This window comes from Phacochoerus africanus, chromosome 7 (genome assembly GCF_016906955.1).
Source record: "Phacochoerus africanus isolate WHEZ1 chromosome 7, ROS_Pafr_v1, whole genome shotgun sequence".
Classification (NCBI taxonomy): domain Eukaryota; kingdom Metazoa; phylum Chordata; class Mammalia; order Artiodactyla; family Suidae; genus Phacochoerus; species Phacochoerus africanus.
The window spans coordinates 63,998,574-64,024,160 of NC_062550.1; the positions used below are offsets into that span (position 1 = coordinate 63,998,574).

At 38.5% G+C, this 25,587-nt stretch overlaps 1 protein-coding gene across 1 annotated transcript in view; it reads left to right on the top strand.

Moving 5' to 3' along the window:
• LRP6 (LDL receptor related protein 6) overlaps positions 1-25,587 on the top strand; it is a 165,089-nt gene that overhangs the window by 101,379 nt on the left and 38,123 nt on the right. The window contains exons 8-12 of the mRNA XM_047787527.1: positions 14,245-14,461; positions 15,254-15,543; positions 17,528-17,754; positions 20,233-20,417; positions 21,071-21,397. Coding sequence (XP_047643483.1) covers positions 14,245-14,461; positions 15,254-15,543; positions 17,528-17,754; positions 20,233-20,417; positions 21,071-21,397 — 1,246 coding nt within the window. The remainder of the gene's footprint in view (positions 1-14,244; positions 14,462-15,253; positions 15,544-17,527; positions 17,755-20,232; positions 20,418-21,070; positions 21,398-25,587) is intronic.

Consider the following 25,587-nt stretch of genomic DNA (forward strand, 5'->3'; position numbering starts at 1 on the left):
TCCTGCTACCTAAAGAAAACTTGCCTGTTGGGGGTTCGGTATCTTTAGTAACTAACTCAGTTTTACAGACAGGAGCTTCTCCTGGTAAGCTATTTATTTAGATTTTGCATTGACCTGTATACAAGCTACTCCATTATTAACATGCGGGGTGGGTTTAAATAAATGTTTAAAGCTGTTTGAAGCTTGTGAAAAATGTAATTGTTAATGGAGTCCATTTAAAACTTTTCAGGTTATTTCCCTGAGGCTGGGCTACTATTAAACTTTTAAAAGGGTCATAGGGATTTTATTTTTATTATTTTAGATAGTTTGCAAAGGGTAAACAGTCTCATAAGAGCAAAGACCACAATTTTGGGACGTCTTGCAAGGGAATTTGCAAAACATTGAGCAGCTTTAGCTTTCTGTTTACAAATTAAAGAATGGAATTCAAGTTTCCTAATTCCTAATACAGTACTTTTTGTGTTGAGTTCTGCTGCCTCTTTTTTAGACTATTCATTTTGAAATAATTTCAGACTTGAACAAAAAATTTGCAGGATTAATAAAACTTTAACCCAGGTTCATTTTACATACTCATAGAGGAAATTAACACTGATACCATTTCCATGATTCCTATTATATGTATTAATTAGAATTCTCCAATAAGGAAGAGATAGCCCCTCTCTTATTTATTCAGTTATTCACACACACACACACACACACACACACACACTAACACACACACATGAACACACACGAACCCATGGATATTCATTTTATTCTACAGGTTATATTCCATTATCATTAGTATATTGTTGCAAAAGTTATCCCAGAATTGGCATTAGGAGCTCCTTCAAGGTTCCTATGTTCATTTCACATGCCTACAGTTTTTTTTAAATTGTGGTTTTTAAAAAAACCCCAAATCTACCATCTTAACCATTTTTAAGTGTGTGGTGTTGTTACTATGTGCACATTTTTGTGCAAGCTCTAGAACTTTTTCATTTTAGAGAATAGAATCTCCATATCTGTTGAACAACTTCCTCCCCACCAATAACTGCCATTTTACTTTCTAAGAGTTTGATTACTTTAGATAGTTCATGTAAGTGGAATTGTGCAGAATTGTCTTTTTGTGATCTTTATTTCACTTAGCATAATGTTGTCAGAGTTCATCCAGGCTGTACTGTGTGACAGGATCCCATCTTTTTAGAGGTTGAATAATATTCCATTGTATGTATATACCACATTTTCTTTTTTGTTTTAATGGGTATAATCTATTTTATTAACACTTAAAATTTCACTGGCAGTGTTAAATTCTAGAGCTTTAAGGGTGTAATGTGAAACAGCATAATGTATTAACAAAATTTAAGGGGTAGTATAACTGTACCTCTCTACACAAGTGTGGGGACAAGCTCTGCAAGGCTAAGAGCTCAGGAGTCAACAGAGGTCCTTGGTTGCTAACATAATCTCCGTTTGACCTCAGACAAGACACACCAAGAAGTCTTGTCCATTTACAAAAACTGCTGATTACATTGACTTTAGGATCAACAGTATCAGGATTGGAAAGAACCGATTCAAGATTGTGGGGGCCGGTCTGAAACGAGCTAGGTTAGCTGGGAGCTGTTGCAGCTCAGGTCCAGGATCGGTAGATAGAATGGTTCATGAATTCTGAAATCACTGGTTCCCAAACAAGTTCCTAAGGTGCTTTTCCCAAACAGAGCACATTTTCTTTAACCATTCATCTGTTGATGGATATTTAAGTTGGTTCCACTCCTTGGCTATTGTGAATACAGCCACATTGAACATGGGTATGCAGATATCTTTTTGAGATCCTGTTTTCAATTCTTTTGGGTATGTACTGGAAGTAGGATTGCTGGATCATATGGTAATTTAATTTTAATTTTGTAAGGAGCCCCCATCACTTTAAAAACACTTTTTGGAACAACAGTATATGCCAGCTTTATCTTACTTGCCAAGTCAAGGAGCTGTGGTTCTTTTTAAATGAAGAATAATATTTAAAAACCAATATCTACTCATGAGGCATGGTCATTGGTAGTGGAGTCATTTGCCTTTATAGTAAGGTGTTAGAGTTGATTTTTTTCCTACTCAGAATCCAAATAGAATATATTTTGGTTGGTCTTGAAAAGAATGGTAGGAAAGGGAGGTGTTTTCCCATTATATGCGAGTGTTTCTCGCATTAGGCTTTATTGAAGGCTCCAGGACAGTGGGGTACTTAGAAGTGTGTGTGTGGCCATTGAATAAATTAAGATGGTGTTGGTTTTAATCATTATGATAACCTTCATCAGAAAAATCTGTTGTCAATTTTATAGTTTTCCCGAGTAATTCAGGTTTTAGAATGCTTTGGCCACGATAACAATTATTAGCTCTGTCTGTAAAAGAGCACATTAACTGCAAATGTTTAATATTCTAAGCATGACTTCTTGAAAAAATATTATAAAACTACTTAGTGCAAAATGTGTTTCTCTTTTCATATTGAAAATCACTTGTGATTTACTCAGACATAGTACATCTTGAATTAGGTTAAAAGGCAGCACTGAATTTGTCCTTACTGCCTTTTTTTTTTTTGTCTTTTTGCCATTTTCTTGGGCCACTCCCACGGCATATGGAGGTTCCCAGGCTAGGGGTTGAATCGGATCTGTAGCTGCCAAGCCTATGCCAGAGCCACAGCAACGTGGGATCCGAGCCGCATCTGCGACCTACACCACGGCTCACGGCAACGCTGGATCCTTAACCCACTGAGCAAGGTCAGAGATCAAACCCGCAACCTCATGGTTCCTAGTCGGATTCGTTAACCACTGAGCCACGACAGGAACTCCCCTTGCTGCTTTCTTAAACAGGTGCATGGCATCCCTTTGCCTTCCCTACTGGGTACAAAGCATTTCTCTTTACTTGTCACCTCAGTGAGATTCTGCATGACTGAAACGTTATTTCCATGACTATATATAGTTTTTAAAAATGCCATTTCTGTGAAATTATATTTTCTATCCTATGAAGTACATCAATCAGACCCCAAAGATACCTGTTTGTCTCTGACTATATGTATGTATACTTCTGATTCACTTATTTTGGATATTGGCTGGAACATTATAAGAGAAATGATTTATTTGAATTTCTCTTTGGAACTTTATAGCATTTCCACTCTAGTTCATTTTTTTGTTGGGTGCCTGATTGTCCTGTTGTCGTCTATTCTTTGAACGTGTCTAGTCAAGTGAAGTAGCATAGCAGCAGCTTTGGTAGTAGACTGGCTGCATTCCAAGATTTCATGGGTAATCCTGTCTTGACATTTAATGAGCTGATGAAATTGCTCAGAAACCTGGATGTGATGTCTACAGAAGGTTTGCCACTACATCCTCTCTGTGAAGATGATATTCTGGTTAACTCACATCTGTTTCCTGTTGTAGCCCATATTCTCAGTGTGGCTTGCAGTATTTGGAAATGCCTCAGAATGTTAAATCCATACCACAATGCGGTTGAAGCAGCTGAAACCACTGGAGACTCTGGTTCAGATTTGGAGGTAGATTTTAGAAGTGACAGAAGCCTAATTTCACTTTAATTAAACTACTCTGAAGTAATACAGTGAAGCACAGCCTTAAAGAGTTGCCAGAAGATTTAATTAGTGCTGGCTCAACTTTTAAAGCATAAGGGTAATCTTTTGGAATCACCTAAAATGGTGCATTTGTTCTGGGTTCAGAATGTACAAGCAAGCTTTTACCAAGATTAGGTTGTTATTTTAAACATAAAGGGGCTTAAAACTGTATTTATAAACCTGGTAACCTGTCCAAAACTGTTGCTTGTTGAGTATGAGAAGTGTAGTAGTAATTTTCTTTGAGATAAAGCAGCATGTTCTTACTTCACTGTATTGCTTCTGCCCAGTAGAAAGAGATTGTGTGGCTGGTAAAAGCAATTTTTAAGGCAAAAGCCAGTTTTCAACTCTGCAAAAGTAATAGAAGGAAACTGATTTCAGAAAGTAATCATTAGACTCTGTGTAAGGGAGAATATATAGTTCTTTAGATGTAGTCTTACAGTCAGATTTTGTTTTTTATTCTATTTTATTTTATTTTGTCTTTTTAGGGCCTCATCTGTGGCATATGGAAGTTCCGAGCTGTAGCTGCGCCTATACCTCAGCCACAGCTATGCAGCATCCGAGCCACATCTGCAACCTACGCTGCAGCTCGCAGCAGCAGTGGATCTGAGAGAGGCCAGGGATTGAACCTGCATCCTCATGGATACTAGTCGGGTTCTTAACCTGCTGACCACAACAGGAACTCCTCACAATTGATTTTAAACTCTTGGTCCCTTAATATCGTCAGAGAGTTTTTATAAATTGCTTTTCACATATCAACAACAAAAATAGCATAATTTATTAATAACAGCTATTGTTATTATTCCCTTGGACTTGTACCTTATGTTGCTTCCCCTTTCTTTAAATTATGGAAAATTTCAGACATACATAAGAAAGAAGAGTAAAGATTGTCATGAATCACACAGCTTTAACCATTGTCTATCAATCCTGAATGCTCTTAAGGAGAGAGCCAAGGAGATGGCAGATGTGGATTCTCTTATTAATATAAATGTGCTTTATAATACTTTTATTTTGAGATAACCTAAAAGAAATGAAAGAATTCAGGCTTTGTCCTTACTCTTACAAATCTCAGGTAGTACTTTGAAATGTAAACTTGCAAACGTGATAAAATATGAAAAAAGTAGAGTTTTATTGATTTTTTTTCATGAGAAATTTGAAGTAATTGTAACCCATATTAGAATTAAGTATAGTATAGCTGAGGAGGAAGGAAAGACCAAATGAAAGACATTTGTTTTTGGCTTTACTGAGCCTGATGAGTCTAGGGCAACCCCTAAGGTCACCACTTGTGAGAGGGGATGGAGACCCTTTCTAAATAGGAGTAAATTAATTTTGCTGTGTGCTGTATAATCATCACCATGAAATTCTATAATCCTGTATAGCCCACTGTGGTAGCCAGTAGCCACATATGGCTGCAGAGAACCTAAAATGTGGCTACTCAGAATCGAGATGCCTGAAGTATAAAATACATACTAAGATGTATTATGAACAGAACATAAAATCTCATTAGTAAATTTATAAAGATTGTACATGTTCAAATAAAAGTATTTTGTATATAAGAGTTTCCCTTGTGGCTTAGCAGTAATGAACCTGACTAAGATCCATGAAGATGCCGGTTTGATCCCTGGCCTTGCTCAGTGAGTTAAGGATCTGGAGTTGCTGTGAGCTTTAGTTCCTATTCAACCCCTAGCCTGGAAACTTTCATTTGGCTCGAGTGCAGCCCTAAAAACCAAAAAAAAAAAAGTATATATATATATATGGATAGATAAAATGTATTCTTAAAATTAACTTTAACCTGTTTTTTAAAAATTTTAAATTCCACAAATGACTCACATTTGTGGCTTATATTTCTTTTGGACAGCAGTGTTCTAGACCCAGCCTTGTAAAAAGCTACAACAGTCAAGAATGGGAAGATAGGGAATTAAAGGAAGCAGTGTGCTTTACAGAATTACATTTAAAGTACCATGAGCACATCTTAATTACATTGGTTAATTTGAAATGGATGTGATATATCTAGCTTTAGTGTGCACTCTGTTTACTTCACTACCCTCCCTCTCCGGGGTGGGGGGTGGGACAACTTATATAGTTTTTGCCTTTAAAGTGAGAGAACAAGGAATAGCTAGCTGGAAGGGACTAATACTCTAGTGTGTAAAGCTACAAAATCTTTAGTTGTGGCTTTTAGGGAGCTCTATTTGAGTTTCTGGACACCACCATTCTAAAGATCTCCTTAAGACCTGTCCTGCCAGATGTTGCTAAAAATTATGTTATCTTTTTAACATGTCCTTTGCTTGTTTTTCTTTTTCCCAAGACCTTTGCTTGCACCTAGAGCAGCATTGACACCGATCCAAGCCCCAGTTTTGTCAGAGCACAGAGTGAAGATCAGCAAAACATTCACATCTACAGTCCGTTATGTGCAACTCTGAAATCCAAAAAACTCTCAAAACCAAAAGTTACATTTGTTAAAGTCGGGTGAAGAACCTGACTGGAAACAGTGTAAAACTAATTGTAGTCTTTATCCCCTTTGTGGAAAATTGTATATGTTTTGCTGTAAAATATTAACATGTTTGGCATTGAAGTGCTGCCCTAGACCCAGGTAGAGGTGATAGGCTATGTGCATTGTGTCAACCTTCCCTTTTTTGTGGCTGCACCCACAACATGCAGAAGTTTTGGGGCTAGGGACTGAACCAGCACTGCATCATCCACCTGAGCCACAGCAATGACAGCACCAGATCCTTAACCTGCTGATCCACAAGAGAACTCCCACAATTTTTTTTTTTTTTTTTTTTTTTTGCTTCTTAGGGCAAAAAAATCCATCTGTGGCATATGGAAGTTCCCAGGCTAGGGGTTGAATCGGCGCTGCAGCTGCTGGCCTATATACCACTGCCACAGCAATGCAGGATCTGAGCCACATCTGGGACCTGTACCGCAGCTCACAGCAATGCCAGATCCTTAACCCACAGAGCCAGGCAAGGGGTTGAACCCACATCCTCATGGATACTGGTTGCATTTGTTACTGCTGAGTCACAATGGGAACTCTACAAATTATTTTTATGAACAGTGAAGTGGTGGATGTAAGAAGAAAGGTTACAGATCCCTAGTGTGGCTGTTGTGGTGTAGTTGTCACTTCAGTGGCTCTTGTTGTTCCTGTGGCACAGGTTTGAGCCCTGGACCCACAACTTTGTGCCTTGGGCACAGTCAAAAAAAACAAAAAAAAAAGAAAGAAACCCGTATTGTAGAAGACTTTAATGTCAAAAAAATGTTAATGATATATAGTTAAGTAAGAAAGTAGATTTAAAAAAAACAAAAACAAAAACCCAAAATGGTCTAAATTCTGAGATAGAGATAGCCCCAAGGCTTTCAGAAAAGGAATTTTGGACTTCTGTTATCATCCCATAGGAAGTGAAAATATTTCCTTAACTATAATTCTGTATTGAAGATATTTATCTTCAGCAAAATCTGAACACAGAGACAGAGTTAAAAGAGGTCTTCCTGAAATAAAGCTTTCTTCTGGCACTATCCTTAAAGTCCTTTTAGAAGTTTCTTATTTTCTGTAGTTTTTCTTACCTGTAATTTCATACCTGCTGAGGGGGTATCTACCTGATGCTGTCTTTTTGAGTCCCTTTTGTGTTCTTTCTGCCTCAGAGCATTTCTTCGGAGTCAGTCAAACAAGACATCCTTGACTGTACCTTATGTGTGTTACTTCTTTTGTTCTGGAAAATCATTTTCTCTTTGTCAAAATTCTTCTAATTCTTTTTTCCTCCAAATTCTTTTCATTGAAAAATATTTTATTGAAATATAGTTGACTTACAGTGTTGTATTAGTTTTATGTGTACAGCATAGTGAATCAGTTATATGTATGTCTATTCTTTTTCCCATATAGGTCATTACAGAATATTGAGTAGATTTCCCTGTGCTATATAATAGGTCCTTGTTAGTTATCTATTTTATATATAGTAGTGAGCATATGTTAATCCCATCCTCCTAATTTATCCCTCTTCCCTCACTCCCATCCCCCAGTTTCCCCTTTGGTGACCATAAGTTTGATTTCAAAATCTGTGATTTTGTTTCTGTTTTATAAATGAGTTCTTTTGTATCATTTTTATTAGATTCCACATACAAGTGATATCATATGATAATTGTCTTTGACCTACTTAGTATGATAATCTCTAGGTCCACCCATGTTGCTGCAGATGGCATTATATCATTATTTTTTATGGCTGAGTAATATTCCAGTGTGTGTGTGTGTGTGTGTGTGTGTGTGTGTGTGTGTGTATGTATACCACATCTTCTTTATCCATTCCTCTGTTGATGGACATTTAGATTGCTTCTATGTCTTAGGTCTTATAAATAGTGCTGCAGTTAACATTGGGGTGCATGTTTCTTTTTGAATTATGGTTTTCTCTGGATCTTTGCCCAGGAGTGGGGTTGCTGGATCATATGGTAGTTACAGATTCAGTTTTTTAAGGAATCTCCATACTGTTCTCCATAGTGGTTACACCAATTTACATTTCCACCAGCAATGTAAGAGGATTAAAATTCTTCTAATTCTTGAAGATGGATTTGAACTCCTAGTACTGCTACTTCCTCAAGTTTTTCTTGACTAGCCATAGGCCAGATAAAGGTATATGTATATGATTTTAATGTAAGTATACGTTTATCTCCTCAACTAGATTGTTGGCTGGAACAGGCCTTGTTGTAAACTTCTCAGTGTCATGTTTTTCACAGTGATTTGCACTTACTGGATGTTTATCAGTGTTGTTTGATTTTGTAGGGGGTAGGAGGAGTGGAGTGAGGGTGTGCTAGAGCAGCAAAAAGTATACTCAGGTCGAGTTGTCACCCTGTTTGGTCCTTCTTGTTTACTGTTGTAGTTGCTGTAGTTGTTTACTTATAGTTCTTTACTTAGTAGCATAAGCAAACAATAAAAGTGGGGATTTGGAAATGGGAATAAGGCTGTTTGTAGCCTTACAGTTTTCCACAAGTTGCCAGGATACAGAAAGGTCTGTGTTGCTTTTATTCAATTTAAAAGTGTGTAGTTGTTCGGTCTTTTGTTTCCACATTTTCTTTATATTTATTTATTAATTTTTATTCTGAAGCACTATATTTTACTAGATCAATTAAATATAGCCATTTAAATATAGCTATTTACTTTTAGAGACTAAAGCATTTTACTAAAACAATAAGGGGCAAGAACTAGCATTTACTGAGCATCTACTATACATCCGATACTGTGCTGTATAGTAAACATTCTTTAATCCTTAAATAATTCACCTAAGTGCTCTCTCCCTACTTCACATGTGAAAAGTTGCCTAAAGAGTATCTAGTGGGGGAGTTCCTGTCATGGTGCAGCAGAAACAATCTGACTAGGAACCATGAGTTGCGGATTTGATCCCTGGCCTTGATTGGTGGGTTGAGGATCCAGCATTGCCGTGGGCTGTGGTATAGATCACAGATGTGGCTCAGATCCTACGTGGCTGTGGCTGTGGCGTAGGCTGGCAGCTGTAGTTCCAATTTGACCCCTAGCCTAGGAACTTCCGCATGCTGCAGCGGATGCAACCCTAAAAAGCAAAAAAAAAAAAAAAAAAAAAAAAGAGAGAGAGAGTATCTAGTGGGTAATAGAGCTTATATTTAAAATCCAAATCTGTCCAATTCTGCAAGAATATCATTTGCTAATCATAAGAGATTTAGAGAGCAGAAGAATGAAGAATCAGTATTAAATAGAAAATACTGAATTGTGTAAATCAGAGGGAACTTTTGGCATTGTCTGTTTGTTATTTTTCTCTCTGTGATTTTCAGTTTCGTTCTTTGCCCACTATTTAATTCATACTTAATCAGCTATCTTAGTTGTTAATTTATCAAATGAACAAATAAGAATGTTGCAGGCCACATAGCTGAAAGGGGAGAGTTGGTTGATCCTGTAATATTTTTGAAGTAGAAATCTAATTTTGATTTTTAAAAAGTTCATTATTAGACAACTAGTTTATGCTTTTAGATCAGCAAATAAATTGTAATAGGAAGGTCAGTATTTGAGCGTCATAATCATAATCAGCAAAAGTAGTGTTAATTTATTAAATGTAAGATAATACTTGATTTAAGGTAATACTGAAACTAGGAAGAAAATAAAATCAGACATGGTTTACTATACCATAAGCTTGTAGGAAGGTACTATTTTAGAGTGTTGTAATACAGAATATCTAGCTCTCTGATAGAATAGTGAACTCCTCCCCTAATGGAGAAGATAGGTTTCCTGTTAAAGTACATGACATTTTAGATGAGATGGCTGTATGTTTTCCAGGAGATGCATTTGGAAAAACTGCAGTGAAAACTGATACAACCTTAAACTAGAACTTTATGTGTTTGTTATTTGTCTGTGTAAAGTAATACTAAAGCCTTAAGACCTGATGGGCTTATTGAAGAGTGTTTTATAGACAGATAAGGAAACCTCGGAAAATATCCAGCCAGGTTCGAAAAAGGAAAGAGGAGCCAGTGAGATAAAAAGATAGTAAGTAGTGCTTGTCTTCTATTTATTTATTTATTTATTTATTTATTTATTTATCTTTTTGCCTTTTCTAGTGCCGCTTCCCTTGGCATATGGAGGTTCCCAGGCTAGGGGTCGAATCGGAGCTGTAGCCTCTGGCCTACACCAGAGCCACAGCAACTCGGGATCCGAGCCACGTCTGTGACCCACACCACAGCTGACGGCAACGCCGGATTGTTAACCCATTGAGTAAGGCCAGGGACCGAACCCGCACCCTCATGGTTCCTAGTTGGATTCGTTAACCACTGCGCCCTGACAGTCCTTGTCTTTTAGAGATAAAAAGTAGTCCTTGTCTAGATAAATAAGATTAGGTTGTGCCATGAAAACCTGGCGTAGAGTTTGAGTGGGTTAAAAAGAGCCAAAAGGGAAGTTCCCGTCGTGGCGCAGTGGTTAACGAATCCGCCTAGGAACCGTGAGGTTGCGGGTTCGATCCCTGCCCTTGCTCAGTGGGTTGACGATCCGGTGTTGCCATGAGCTGTGGTGTAGGTTGCAGACTCGGCTCGGATTCCGAGTTGCTGTGGCTCTGACCTAGGCCGGTGGCTACGGCTCCGATTCGACCCCTAGCCTGGGAACCTCCATATGCTGCGGGAGTGGCCCAAGAAATGGCAAAAAGACAAAAAAAAAAAAAAAGAGGCAAAAGAACACAAGAGCAGAGAAAAACTGGAGAGTAGTCATTGATCATTTTCTGTGGTTATTTCATCTGAGTCCCAGATTGTCAGCTAGTCCTAAGGCATTAAGGGAATGAATGGTATGAGGCAGAGGCAGCTGTTAGAGGTCACATTTAAAGAGCATGGCAATAGAAACAGAATTATTCAACATTTAAATAGTGTCTTTCTAAGACAGCGGAAGTTGTGTTGTGTTAAAGGCAGAAAAGAAGGATGGAGAGGGAGAAATTGGAGATAACTGGGAAGGAAGGAAGTAGTATTGGGAAGTTCTTATAAGTTGGGGTAAAAGAAGATACCAGAGTCAGGAGAGAATCTCCATGTTAGGATGGAGGCAAAAGGGCAGAGTTTTTAAAAATAAGCTTCTCCCACCTAAAATAATGACTATTCTGAATTATGTCTAATAAAGGAAAGATTTTCACCCTGATCGCAGTTTCCAGGCAGTAATAAAAGGGGCCAGAAATTCTTTCTTGGAGCTCTGCTTTTAGGAGGGATCAGGAATGTATCCATTCTCCAAAAATAGGCGATGTGTGCATTTTTATATGGATTTAAAATTTGAGCAAGAATACCTTTCATCCATTAAGAGGGCTCAGCTAGGATCTGAGGGTAAGACCTGTTATATACATTTTCATTTCCATTTTTAAGAAGGTTTCTTGAGTGTCTTAGGTCTTAGGAAACCTTTCTCCTTTTAAAAGTTATTTAAGGAGTTCTCACTGTGGCGCAGTGGTTAATGAATCCGACTAGGAACCATGAGGTCGAGGGTTTGATCCCTGCCCTTGCTCAGTGGGTTAACAATCCGGCGTTGCCGTGAGCTGTGGTGTATGTAGGTTGCAGACGTGGCTCGGATCCCGCGTTGCTGTGGCTCTGGCGTAGGCCGGTGGCTACAGCTCCGATTCAACCCCTAACCTGGGAACCTCCATATGCCGTGGGAGTGGCCCAGAAATGGCAAAAAGACACACACACACAAAATAAAATAAAAATAAAAGTTGTTTAACAAATTTATTGAGTTCTTTGCCAGGCTCTTTAATAGAAGCTGTGAAAGATATGAGTAGATGAATTAGGTTCATGCTGTTTTAGAGCTCACATTCTAGATAGATATGTAAAGAGATTATCAACCCCTTTTCTCTGCTTAGTTCTTTTACTCTTAAACACAAAAGTAATTTTAAGATAAATGGTGGACATTGTAAAATATGTCCAAGAATAGTCTGTTGCGAGAAAATATGAATGTAAAAAAATGTAATTCCTATCTCAAATTAAGGAGAAATTATTGACTTTAAAAAATTATGTTTAATGCAGTAGTTGGAATAGTATAGTTCTAAATTCTTAATTCTAAACTATGTTTTTACTTTTTTTTTTGGTTCTTTTAAGGCCACACCTGCGACATATGGAGGTTCCCAGGCTAGGTGTCTAATCAGAGCTTTTGCTGCCGGCCTATGCCAGAGCCACAGCAACGCCAGATCCGAGCCACATCTGTGACCTACACCACAGCTCACAGGGCAACGCCGAATCGAATCCTTAACCCACTGAGTGAGGCCAGGGATCAAACCCACAACCTCATGGTTCCTAGTCAGATTGTTTCAGCGATTGTTTTGGCTGCCTCATGAGGGGAACTCCCTGTTTTTGTCTTCTTTCTATTCAAATGCAGATGTATTCATTTGGCATAAGTCCTGTTGTATCTGATAAGAACACATAAACCATTCAGTTAACATAATCTCTCTTTCATTAAGTGTTTATTGATATTTACAAGGGAAAATACAAGGACACAGCACAATTTTGCTTAATTTTTAAGTATTTTCTTTCCAAAGTTTGACTCTTTTGGAAATTCAGCAAGGAGAGAGAAAGATAATACTTGCTATCATTTCATCTAGACTTAGTATTGACTTACATGGAATATAATTTTATGGATAAAAAATTAATACTTGCATAAGGTTATATGTCTGATAACTTCTTTTTAGATAGGTGAGTAGCAGATGTTGTTTGCATGTACATGTTTTTAGTAGCAATAACATTTCTGAAGCTTGATTTGCCTGGCAAACAGGCCACTATTGCCTTTGGAATGGATAAGCAATGAGATCTGGCTGTATAGCCCTGGGAACTATATCTAGTCACTTATGATGGAGCATGATAATGTGAGAAAAAGAATGTATATATATATGTATGTGTGACTGGGTCACCTTGCTGTACAGTAGAAAATTGACAGAATACTGTAAGCCAGGTATAATGGAAAAAATAATCATTTAAAACGAAAAAAAAAAAAGAAGTGGTCTCATTTGGGGACTTGGAAATTGGTGCTTCGGAAGACTTACTCTGTCTTTTAGAACAAAAGATTACATGTTTTTGTAATGTCGGAGAAAGACACTGCCTTTTACACTTCTAAGGAAATTGTTGATGTTTATTAAGTAAATTGTCAGAATGGATTTAATGATGTTGCTATAAAGTAATTGGACAGAGTTGGTACGTCCTAGTTACTTGAAACTTAGTTGCAGAGAGAGTATCTAAAATGTCATAAACTTCTGATAATTTTGCGATTACAGCCTTAGTAAGGGACTGAGTGATTTATTGAGAACTCTTAGGCGGGTTTTTTTTTTTTTTTTAATTTTAAACAAAAACAGTGAAATAAAAAGTCTTCTAAGTAGAATGAGTCCTAAAAAAAAGACATCAACTTGGTTACAAGTTGTGTGACCTTTTGTTTTGCTTTGTTTGGTCTTTTTTTTTTTTTTAGGGCCCCACCTGCGGCATATGGAAGTTCCCAGGCTAGAGGTCGAATTGGAGTTGTAGCTGTTGGTCTATACCACAGCCACAGCAATGCTGGATCCCACTGAGTGAGGCCAGGGATTGAACCTGTGACCTCATGGATACTAGTTGGATTTGTTACCTCTGAGCCATGAGAGGAACTCCCTGTGTGACATTATTTAAATCCCAGTTTCCTTAGCTATAAAAAAGACTAGATTCTCAGAATAAAATGTGAAAACAAAACAAAATATGTAATAAAATAATGTGTGTGTAGGTACACGATAATTTTAAATGTACAGGTAAACTTAAGGTGATAATACTGTACTTTTAATTTTTATACAGTCATTTAATAGGGGAGATGCACACCAAATATTGCCACAGTTTTTAGAAGGAAAGATTATAAGAGAATGGAGAAAAATAGAGATAAAATACAAATCTGTATTGAGAACTTGATCAAGTCCCTTTTGTTTATTTTTGTTCTTATATTTATTGCCTTGGGAAACTGACGTAAGAAAACATTGGTGTGATTTGAGAGAATCCTACCTCTCTTCTAGGTATATCAAGTATTTGAAATCATTCTCATTAAATCTGCATGTTGTCATTTTGTGAAAACATTGTAATAGGAGTAACTAAGATGACACTAAGGATTTTGATATAGCTGCAGTTGGTTTTGTTATTTTACATGTATTTGAAGAGTAAGTGCACATCTTTTCCTCTTCCTTCTCTTTAAACTTAAATTGAAGGTTATGAATACTGATGGGACTGGGAGACGAGTACTAGTAGAAGACAAAATTCCTCACATATTTGGGTTTACTTTGTTGGGTGACTATGTTTACTGGACTGACTGGCAGAGACGCAGCATCGAAAGAGTACACAAACGAAGTGCTGAGCGGGAGATCATCATAGACCAGCTCCCTGACCTCATGGGCCTGAAGGCCACAAATGTTCACCGAATCATTGGTGAGTCATTCCAGAATTCTCTTAGAGATTGAACCAGATGTGAGAAAGATGAAGATAGTTATCTTGTAAAGTCAGTGGTGTAAATTGTTGATGTTTTGAGGAATATAGAAATTACCTATTAAACCTTTTTTAGCTAGGAATGGCTTAGTACTCTGGCTATGGGGTTTGAATTGAAGGGCTAAACTTAACGCATGTGAGAACATGCCTGCACCTACCTTACATTAATGCATGGAAACACATGCACTCATTAACCTTAGTGTGTGCGCACACAAACACACCTTCATGAAAAGAATTTCTGTTGTATGAATAGAAATTTACTTAAAGCTTACTGTAGGTACAAAGGAAAGTATTTTTCTCATACTTCTATTCCCACTTGATCAGCAGGAGAGTTTTGACCTGCTTGGTTTTCACCTTGGGCCAGCTCACCCCTCCTTGGGAACCTGGTACTGCCCTGCTCCGAGGAGGTCACCCTACTGATGCCATCGTAGTGTGGACATGTGATCAGCATAGTGCAGTACAGATCAGAACTCCCGGGCTCAAGCCATCCTTCTGCTTCAGCCTCCCCAGTAGCTGGGACTACAGGCTTGCGTCCCTGTACCTGATCTTTTATCCCCTCATAATCCTCATAGTGCTTGTTTGTTGGATTAGAATTGAAATTCTAGATTTGGGAGCAAATATAATCCTAGGTCTTTGTGATACAAGTACTTAGTCATTTTAAGTTGAAAATGTGTCGATTGTGTCAATGTGTGTATCCTTCTGTGCACTTTTAAAATTCTTTTATCTTTAATTTAGGTTCCAACCCCTGTGCTGAGGAGAATGGGGGATGTAGCCATCTCTGCCTCTATAGACCTCAGGGCCCCCGCTGTGCCTGCCCCATTGGCTTTGAACTCATCAGTGACATGAAGACCTGCATTGTCCCAGAGGCTTTCCTTTTGTTTTCTCGGAGAGCAGATATCAGGCGAATTTCCCTGGAAACTAACAATAATAATGTAGCCATTCCACTCACTGGTGTCAAAGAAGCTTCTGCTTTGGATTTTGATGTGACAGACAACCGAATTTACTGGACTGACATATCGCTGAAGGTTAGCAAAGGATTGGAATATTAAGGAACTAGAAGGGAGGGTTTCTAGAATTTCTGAGTTCTTCATGCTGTGGTCAACTTCCCTCACTACTTAATAGGCAGAGTTCAACAGAAACTCTTAACTTTTTAAAGAAAGTCAAGGGAAAGGCCAATTCAGTATTTTAAGTACCTTTTAGTGCAAGATACTTCGCTTGAGTGTTCTAAATCTGCAAGATATAAACTTCCTCTACTTTGTTCTATTTGAAGATAATGAGTGACATTTTCTGCTGTTAGAGAGTAAGCAATTGTGTGCTTCACATTAATGGCTTACAGAGACTATTAATTTGTTAAATTTTTTTTCTGGTAACCTTATTGAGGTAGAAAATGCCAGCTCAGAGTTACAGAATACTCCTGTCACCCCCAAATAAATACTGAGAAGCATACTAAGTCAGCAGTGTAGAGCTCTTGACTAGAAAATCTGGAGAACAATCTTTGCTTCTTCCAGGTTGTTTTTGGCTCATTTTTAGATAACATGTGTAAAATTTTGTCTAATATGCAAATATCATGGAATGTTGGAGTCAGAGTTGGATTCTGATGGTGTCCAATAAACTCTAAGTCAGTGAATAAATGAAGTAAATAAATAAATCTTGGCTTCTGGGAGTCCCACCTTGGTGCAACAGGATCAGTGGCACCTCTGGAGCACTGGAATGCAGGTTTGATCCCTGGCCTGGCACAGTGGACTAAGGATCCAGCATTGCCACAGCTGCAGCATGGGTTGAAACTGAGGCTCAGATCTGATCTCTGGCCTAGGAACTCCATATGCTGCAAGGCAGCCAAAAAATAAGTTAACTAAAAATAAGTAAATAAATAAATCTTGGGTTTTATTGTGTGGGCTTCTAAGTTTCCTTATCTTAAAAATAGAGGAGTTCCCATCATGCACAGCAGAAATGAATCTGACTAGGAATCACAAGGTTGCAGGTTCGATCCCTGGCCTCACTCAGTGGATTAAGGATCTGGCGTTGCTGTGAGCTGTGGTGTAGGTTGCAGGCACGGCTACAGCTCAGATTAGACCCCTAGCCTGGGAACGTCCATATGCCTCGAGTGTGGCCCTCAAAAAAAAAAAAAAAATAGAGGTAATGGAATTGTCGTCATTGCTCAGCAGTAACAGACCTGACTAGTATCCGTGAGGATGCGAGTTTGATCCCTGATCTCACTCAGTAGGTTAAGGATCTGGCATTGCCATGAGCTGTGGTGCAGATCGCAGACATGGCTCAGATCCTGCCTTGCTATGGCTGTGGCGTAGGCCAGCAGCTATAGCTTCAATTTGACCCATAGCCTGGGAACTTCCATATGCCACAGTTGTGGCCCTAAATAGAAAAGAAAAAGAGAGGGAAATAATGCCTATCTTTCAGGCCTTTTGTGAGGATTAAATGAGAAAATATTTGTACACAGAGTACTTAAGGTAGTGCTCTGCCAAGATGTAGCAACTGTTATTAATAACTTGAATTATAACTTTAAACTTTTTAGGGAATTCAGAGCTGTAGTGGTAATGTTATGATAATAGTAGTTTGCATTTTATAAGGTGTAAGGTTGTTGAGATCTTCTCAGATTGGCACAATGGCATGGCATATGGTACTCTCAAGAACCTTCAGGAAGCTGACTACCAGTGAAAAGTCTACAGCATTCTGGTTACATCTTTTTCACTTGATTACTAATAAGTTTTAAAAGAATAGTCATTTCACTGTTTTACTAGAATAAATTTCTGGTCCTTAAGAATTTTAAAAATTTCTCTCTGAATTGGCAGTAAAACTTGAGGTCACAGTTGCATTTATTAGAGATTGACATCATTTTTTTTCTGTGCTCATAAAATATGTGAATTGTATTAAGAAACTATGCCTCTGGCTCTTCTGGATCCTCTCACCCAATAAAAACCAAACCACACATTCTTTCTGGATTGTGTTTTGTACTTAAGTCCTGTGACTTTATTGTTAATCTTATTTTCACAGACCATCAGCAGAGCCTTTATGAATGGCAGTGCACTGGAACACGTGGTAGAATTTGGCTTAGATTATCCAGAAGGCATGGCAGTAGACTGGCTTGGGAAGAACTTGTACTGGGCAGACACAGGAACAAATCGAATTGAAGTGTCAAAGTTGGATGGGCAGCACCGACAAGTTTTGGTGTGGAAAGACCTAGATAGTCCCAGAGCTCTTGCGTTGGACCCTGCTGAAGGGTAAACAGCTTCTTGTATGCATTCTTTGCAACTACATTGCACATGGCCCTAGTTACGGGTTATAGTCTTGATGTCTTAAACAATGCTTATTGGGAATCTGACAACTAAACCATAGATAGGTTTTATCTTAAAACCATTAGTTGAGATTCTACTGACTTAGAATTAATAATTATTAGCTAAATTTTAATTTCGTCTTTATTAACATTAGATGAAGAAAGGTTAGTAAAATGGATTGATAATTAAATATTAACGATCATATTTATATACAAAGTATGCAGCCTTTTTAAATGTGTCATCAAGTCTGTATTTGCTTGCACCCTCTCCTAAATTACACCAGGTTCCAAACCCACTAAAGTAAACCCACTGAAATAATGTGTGCTAAGAAATAGCTGTACTTAAAAAGCTCCATTTTAGAATATTCGTTAATTCAAAATGGACATTTAGGAGTTCCCGTCATGGCGCAGCAGAAACGAATCACTAGGAGCCATGAGGTTGCAGGTTTGATCCCTGACCTTGCTCCGTGGGTTAAGGATCCAGCTTTGCTGTGAGCTGTGGTGTAGGTAGCAGATGCGGCTTGGATCTCATGTTGCTGTGGCTGTGCTGTAGGCCGGCAGCTATAGCTCCGATTGGACCCCTAGCCTGGGAACCTCCATATGCTGTGAGTGTAGCCCTAAAAAGACAAAACAAAACAAAAAAAGGGACATATACTTTGTTATTATTATAAGCTTGGGGAAACTTTGATATTAAATAGTTAAGTTTCTGATAAACTAGTTGTAGCATGACACGTTTTTCAGTGGTAGATGGTCCTTCTTACATGATTTAACAAGTTTTCAAAAGCCAGCAGTTAAGTAATCTGAAATTTAAAGAATAACTCCATTTTTAAAAGCCAGAGTTAACAGTGTGAACATGTAAGCATATTTACCATATCTGTAATTAAAAATATTTTCCCTGAAATCAGTTGATTCCATGGTTAGCTTGTCAGCCCTGTAGTTAGAAGGCCATAGCAAAGGTAGCTTCTCTCTGCTGATGTGTTGTGATTGAGTTATAGTGATCTTTAAGCATTAGTTGCCAGACAGATAAATTTAGTAGTTGCGATTAAGGACTCTAGTTTATGTGACTGCTGGCAGCTGTGAAATTTCCCCCACAGTTGTTTCTCTTGGGCTCATGGGGTGTGCACGTGCCTCTCAGCTGACAAGTACAAATGCAAACAAAGTCCAAGACAACTTGAATTTTCAGAAAAGTGTGTTCATACATTGCTACCAGGTCAGCATCAGCTCACAAGTTAATGAGTGAAAATCTTACTTGGGTGTTTGATGAGACCTGGCACATGGAGAATTTCCCTAGTCCCAGTGTTCAGAGTGTCTCGAAACTAGTACTGTACTGGTTCAGTTAAAACGGCGGTTGGCTGAGATTAGCCTCTAGATCTAGCTCCACCATATGACTGGCTTGAAAATATTAGACAAATCATTCACATTTCTCTTAGTGCTTTGGCCCCCTCTCCTATAAAAAGCCTGTGCTATAGGTTGCTCTAAGGTTAATATGAAAAACTCAAAAGGGTAAAATAAAAGCAAAAGCGTGTTCTAAAATTTCACAGATTGTAGGAGTGTTCACTTCCCAGCTGACACATTAAGGAGTGGTTCATTGCTCTTATACATAATATTGTTTCCTTGGACCTTGTGACCAAACACTTTTTCAAACTTTCCTTTTTAATGTCAGTTAAAGGCTGTTAATTTTTACTTTTGATGTACTACTACAGCTTGTTTTGGGGGGAGACTTGATTACATAAATTGAAAAGTAAATTTAAAAATTAAAAAACTAGAGTTCCCGTCATGGCTCAGTGGTTAATGAATCCAACTAGGAACCATGAGGTTACAGGTTCGATCCCTGGCCTTGTTCAGTGCGTTAACAATCTGGCACTGCCGTGAGCTGTGGTGTAGGTTGCAGACACAGCTCAGATCGGGTGTTGCTGTGGCTGTGGCGTAGGCCAGCGGCTACAGCTCTGATTAGAACCCTAGCCTGGGAACCTCCATATGCCATGGGTGCCGTCCTAAAAGACCAAAAAAAAATTAAAAAACTTAAACTACTTATATTCAGAAATACATACATTTTGTTCTGAAGTGAATCCGCTTCTGAGACCAGAGTTTTAATCCTTTGCTATCTTCTTGAGTATTAGTTTTATAAATGCAAGTGCTGCAATAAAGAAATCATTGGTTTGTTTCCAGTTTCTAGGTTTTGGATAGAACAGAGTCATTGGAAAGACTAAGAAAGCTGACTCACTTCCTTTTTAGGATATGAGAAAAAATATTTAGTTGAAGCTGCCAATATAATTTAAAAAAATATAGCTATGATTTTGCTTTACTAATTTTCTTGATTTAATGTGTCTTTTCTTTAAATTTATTTAGTTACCATGCATGAATGTGACCCTTCCTCACAAATAATCAAAAGTGAAATGTTAAATACCTATTGTTTTGAATTTAGATTTATGTATTGGACTGAATGGGGTGGGAAACCTAAGATTGACAGAGCTGCCATGGATGGAAGTGAACGTACCACTTTAGTTCCAAATGTCGGGCGAGCAAATGGCCTCACTATTGATTATGCTAAAAGGAGGCTTTATTGGACAGATTTGGACACCAACCTAATAGAATCTTCAAATATGCTTGGTAAGCTGTGTTCCTTTTTATTCAGACAGATGGTATATAATCCTTTGTATGCAAAAATCAGTGGCAGCTATTTACCATAGGTTAGATACTACTAATAAAAATTCATATGACTGTCTCAGTTCTCCCTCTGTCTGGCATTGTAGCCTATTTATTATTATTAGTGGGCCAAGTACTTGGATTCATCTCTCTTTAAAATGTGGAAATTTCTTTACTCTTGGGCTTAAAATGGAATTCATAACTCCCTAGATATTCCCGCAGTGGCTTTTTGTTCTAGATAAATGCAATATATGCATTTCCATCTTTTTATGGAAGGAAAAAGAGTTGAACTATAGACCTTAGTGGAGAGAAAAATAAAACCACAATCAAAACACCATTTACAGAAGTTTAAACAAACTCAGTGAATTTGTAGCTAGGATATTAGTTTGAGGCATGGTGTCAGACTGCAGACGGATTGATTTTAGAGGACTGGTCTGGTTTTAGAATTGCTTTTAAACCAATTATTCTTTTACAGTTATTTAAATGTAAACAAATTGCTTACAAAAGTAATGTTTTATATGTTAACTTCTTTTCTTTTTTTTTAAACCAATGAGACTCTGCCATTCTTACATATTTTTTCCCTCTGCCTTTCCCGTCTGCTGCCTTTCCGAAAATAGGACTCAATCGTGAAGTTATAGCAGATGACTTGCCTCATCCTTTTGGCCTAACTCAGTACCAAGATTACATCTACTGGACGGATTGGAGCCGACGCAGCATTGAGCGTGCCAACAAAACCAGTGGCCAAAACCGCACCATCATTCAGGGCCATTTGGATTATGTGATGGACATCCTCGTGTTTCACTCCTCTCGGCAGGCAGGGTGGAATGAATGTGCTTCCAGCAATGGGCACTGCTCCCACCTCTGCTTGGCCGTGCCAGTTGGAGGTTTTGTTTGCGGATGCCCTGCCCACTACTCTCTCAATGCTGACAACAGGACTTGTAGCGGTAAGCTACATTGTCACCCCCTGCACCCCGCAAACTAGAATTAGAGGACAAAGCAGGGTTTTGAAAACACTGTAGTTCATGTTCTTTCTAGAGGGAAAAGTTGTAGAAGTCCAGAGTTGATCATTTGCTTAATAGAAGGGAAAGGCGAAAGGTGGAAAAATGCAGCTTTTTGTTACCTTTGTTTGGTGATAATTCGTTGATGTTATAAGAAAAGTAGGTCTTTTATCCTTGGGTATTAAATATGTATTGCAAAATTTGCATAGCTTCTTTGAGAGAGACAGCATGCATGTGTGCTATACATAATTCATACTTATTCGTCATAAAGGAAGGGAATCTACCAAATACAATCTCTTTGTCCTTTGAAGTTCATAGAATAGGCTAAAGGTGGAAAATTTAAGTATGTAAGAAGCCAGGAAGAAAGGAGGAAACAATAGTAAATAGAAAAAGGAACTAGAGAGCACATGCTGTGAACTTATGAGTGGTTCACTACCTAATTCTAGCTGATGTTTTACCAGATCTTCTCATCTAGTCATGAATCCGTATTTTTATTTAATTTTATTTTTATTTATTTGTTTCGGCTGTAGTATCTCCTGATTTTTAGATGTTAGCAAGTAATACATATTAAACACACAATGCTAAGAACACCAAAACATGGTGTATAACAAAACATTTTTGACTTGGGAATCTTGATTAACGACTTAGAAGTACAAGAAGGCCCATGTGTTGGTAGATAGGTGAGAAGAAATTGGTAGATAAGATAAAGAAATAGAGAATTAGATCAGAAAGAGTAGATTTGTGGGAGAGAAGTAGGTTCACAAAGTTAGAAGGTAACGAAACTGCTGTAGGATACTGGATATAATGAACTACTGAAATTACTTTATTCTCTGCCTCAAAGTATAAGAAGTCACATAGAAAAGGATTTAATATGTTCTGTCACGAGCCTTCAGTTCTGAAAAGGAAAGAACATGTGTATAGTTGAATGATTTGGAGTCTGTCACACATTAGTTTTGTGTTTTACAAAAAGAAGTCACAAAAATTCTTAACCCTTAATTTTTCTCATTTTCACAATGGAAATAATAATATTAAGTATCTTGTAGGATTGCTGTGAGAAATGAATAAGATATAATATGATTTGGGGTGTTCCCTTGTGGTGCAGTGGGTTAAGGATAGGGCATTGTCACTACAGCAGCTTGGGTTCTATCTGTGGCCCAGGAACTTCCACATGCCATGGGCACAACAACAAAGATATAACATGATTTAGTTGCTGTAGAGAATGAATTTGAGGAGGAAAACAAGTGGTAGCAGGAAAGTCACCTAGACTACCGTGATAATGCAGGTTGACCTGGACTGGGGTCATGGCAGTGATGATGGAGAGATGTTGGTGGATACAAGGTATACTTTGAAGTTAGAATGAACAGAACTTGTTAATGGGTTGTATATGAGGAAGAAGAAGAGGGAGGAATCAAGGGTGACTTCTGACTTCTAGATTTTTGGTTTGAGCAGTTAAGTAGATAGTAGATGAAGGAAAGTTTTATTTTCAAGAAGAATAAAAGAAATCATTTTAAGCAGGTTTATTTTTATTTTCCTATGGAACACGGAAATAGAAATATTAAATAGGTAGTTAACTAGAAGAATCCAGAGCTCAGGAAAGAGAGATGAGGTTGGAGATGTAAATTTTAGAATTTCCAGCAAGTGTTTAAAGTGGGTAAGATTACTTAGGAAGTGTAGACCTGGGGTCAGCAAACTTTCTTTAAAGGGCCAGAGAGTGAGTATTTAGGTTTTGTGAATCCCGTAGTCTCTCTTACACCTATTCAACTCTATCCGCTGCAGTATGAAAGCAGCCATAGATGATACATTTTAAAAATGTGGCTCGGAGTTCCCGTCGTGGCTCAGTGGTTAACGAATCCGACTAGGAACCATGAGGTTGCGGGTTCGATCCCTGCCCTTGCTCAGTGGGTTAAGGATCCGGCGTAGGTTGCAGACGCGGCTCAGATCCCGTGTTGCTGTGGCTCTGGTGTAGGCCGGTGGCTACAGCTCCGATGAGACCTCTAGCCTGGGAACCTCCATATGCCATGAGAGCGGCCCAAGAAATGCCGCTCTCATGAAAAAATGAAAATTAAAAAAAAAAATGTGGCTCAGTTCTGATAAGCTGTATCATAAAAACGGGCAGTAGGCCAGATGTACCTTTTGGGCCATAGTTTACCAACTCCTGGAGTGGAGAACAGAAGGGGTCTGGTAACCTCAGGAACTCTGGCTGAGGAGGGAAAGCTCGCCTTGAACACTGAAAAGCAACAGAGAGGCCAGAGGAGAACCCATAGAAGGTGGGTTGTACAGATGGTTGTACAGAAGACAAAAAAAAAAAGGTTGTGTTGAATGCTGCTGAGAGGCTGAGTAAGGTGAGGCATAAAATAGTATCCACTGGATATTGGGGTGGTTATTAGTAACCCTGAAAGAAGAGTAATTGCAAGTAATGGTGAAAAGTTGGAGTAGATCAGAAAGTAAATGGAGCAAAGGAAGGGGAGGTAGTATACGTATTATGGTGTCATCTTTTCCAAGAAGTCTGACTTTGGAAGGACAAAATGGGAGTAATAAGTGATGGAAGATGGAGACAGAAGAATGTGGAAAGACCTTTTGAAGTCTTTATTGTCTGGGCTGCTTATACCAGTGTGTGCTCGTTGATGAGTGAAGGCTGTGAAAAGTCAGTCATTGCTGAGGATCTCGCCTGTCTGTCTTGGGCTCTTTTCTGAGATGATCAGCAGTGGTTTCCAGAGGCTTCCTGTTCTGTGCTCTTTTTGTAATGAGTACTCTTTAATATTTGTGCAGAGATGTATTAGATTCCAAGGCAGATTACGAGAGAAGTTTAACACAAAGTGCTTGGCCTCAAAGAGTTTTTGGACATTGTATAATTTACTCCTTGACCTGTATTTCAAAAGCTAAATCAGATTATGTTGTTTCTCTCCTCAAAACCTTACAGTGGCTCCCATTTCACACAGAGTGAACACCTAATTCTGTTAATGGCCTACAAGTTCCTGCATGATCTGTCCCCCCCGCCACCCTGCCACAACCCTGAGTTTGCTTCTCTAACCTCAGTTTTTACTATTCTCTCTCTTGCTCTATGACAGCCATGAGCCTCATTGCTGTTTTCACATATGCCAGTTAGTCTTACCTCAGGACCCTTGTACTGTTCATTTCCTCTACTTGGATTTTTTTTTTTTTTTGTCTTTTGGCCTTTTTCTAGGGCCGCTCCTCCAGCACATGGAGGTTCCCAGGCTAGGGGTCCAATCAGAGCTGTAACCTCTGGCCTACGCCAGAGCCACAGCAATGTGGGATCTGAGCCGCGTCTGCAACCTACACCACACAGCTCATGGCAATGCCAGATCCTTAACCCACTGAGCAAGGCCAGGGATTGAACCTGCAACCTCATGGTTCCTAGTCAGATTCGCTAACCACTGAGCCATGATGGGAACTCCTACTTGAATGTTCTTCCTGCAAATATTTACTTGGATATACTTTACCTCCAAGTCTTTGCTTACCCCTGACCCTCACAATGAGACCTGCTCTGCCCTATTTAAAATTGCAAGTCATCTTTCCACCCTGTCCAGCATTGCCAGTGCCCCTTACTTGCAATTTTCCTTTTCCCCATGACACTTAATCACTCTTTGATATACTGTGTAATTTATTTATACTACTGTTTATTTTCAATAGCTTCCTTATTATTTTTATTGCTTATTGTCTGTTTAGTGGAATATAACTCCACGAAACAGCATTTTTTTTCCTGGGTTTTTTCACTGCTATCTAGGTGCCTAGAGTAGTATTAGGTAAATAGCAGTCATTCAGGAAGTCACTGTTAAATGAAAGAATGAAAAAGCAGGGCAGGATTTAGGAAAATACATGTGCTCTTCCTGTCAGCAGCTTTATGGCCTGGGAAAAATTTGTTAAACTTTCCGAGCCTTTCTTTAAAAATTACTTAACCTTTCTGAGTTTGCTCGCCTGTGAAATGGAGATGATAATTTGGGGGATTAGATGACATCTAGTATGATATATAACATCTCGGAGGTCCTAAATAAATGTTTCTCTTCTTTCACAGTTCTCTGAAATGATTTTATTTTCTTACTTTCAAAATCTTGGTTATAGTGCTCTCCGTAGCTATCATCATGTAATGCTTCCTCATTTGTTGTTGTTGTTTTTTG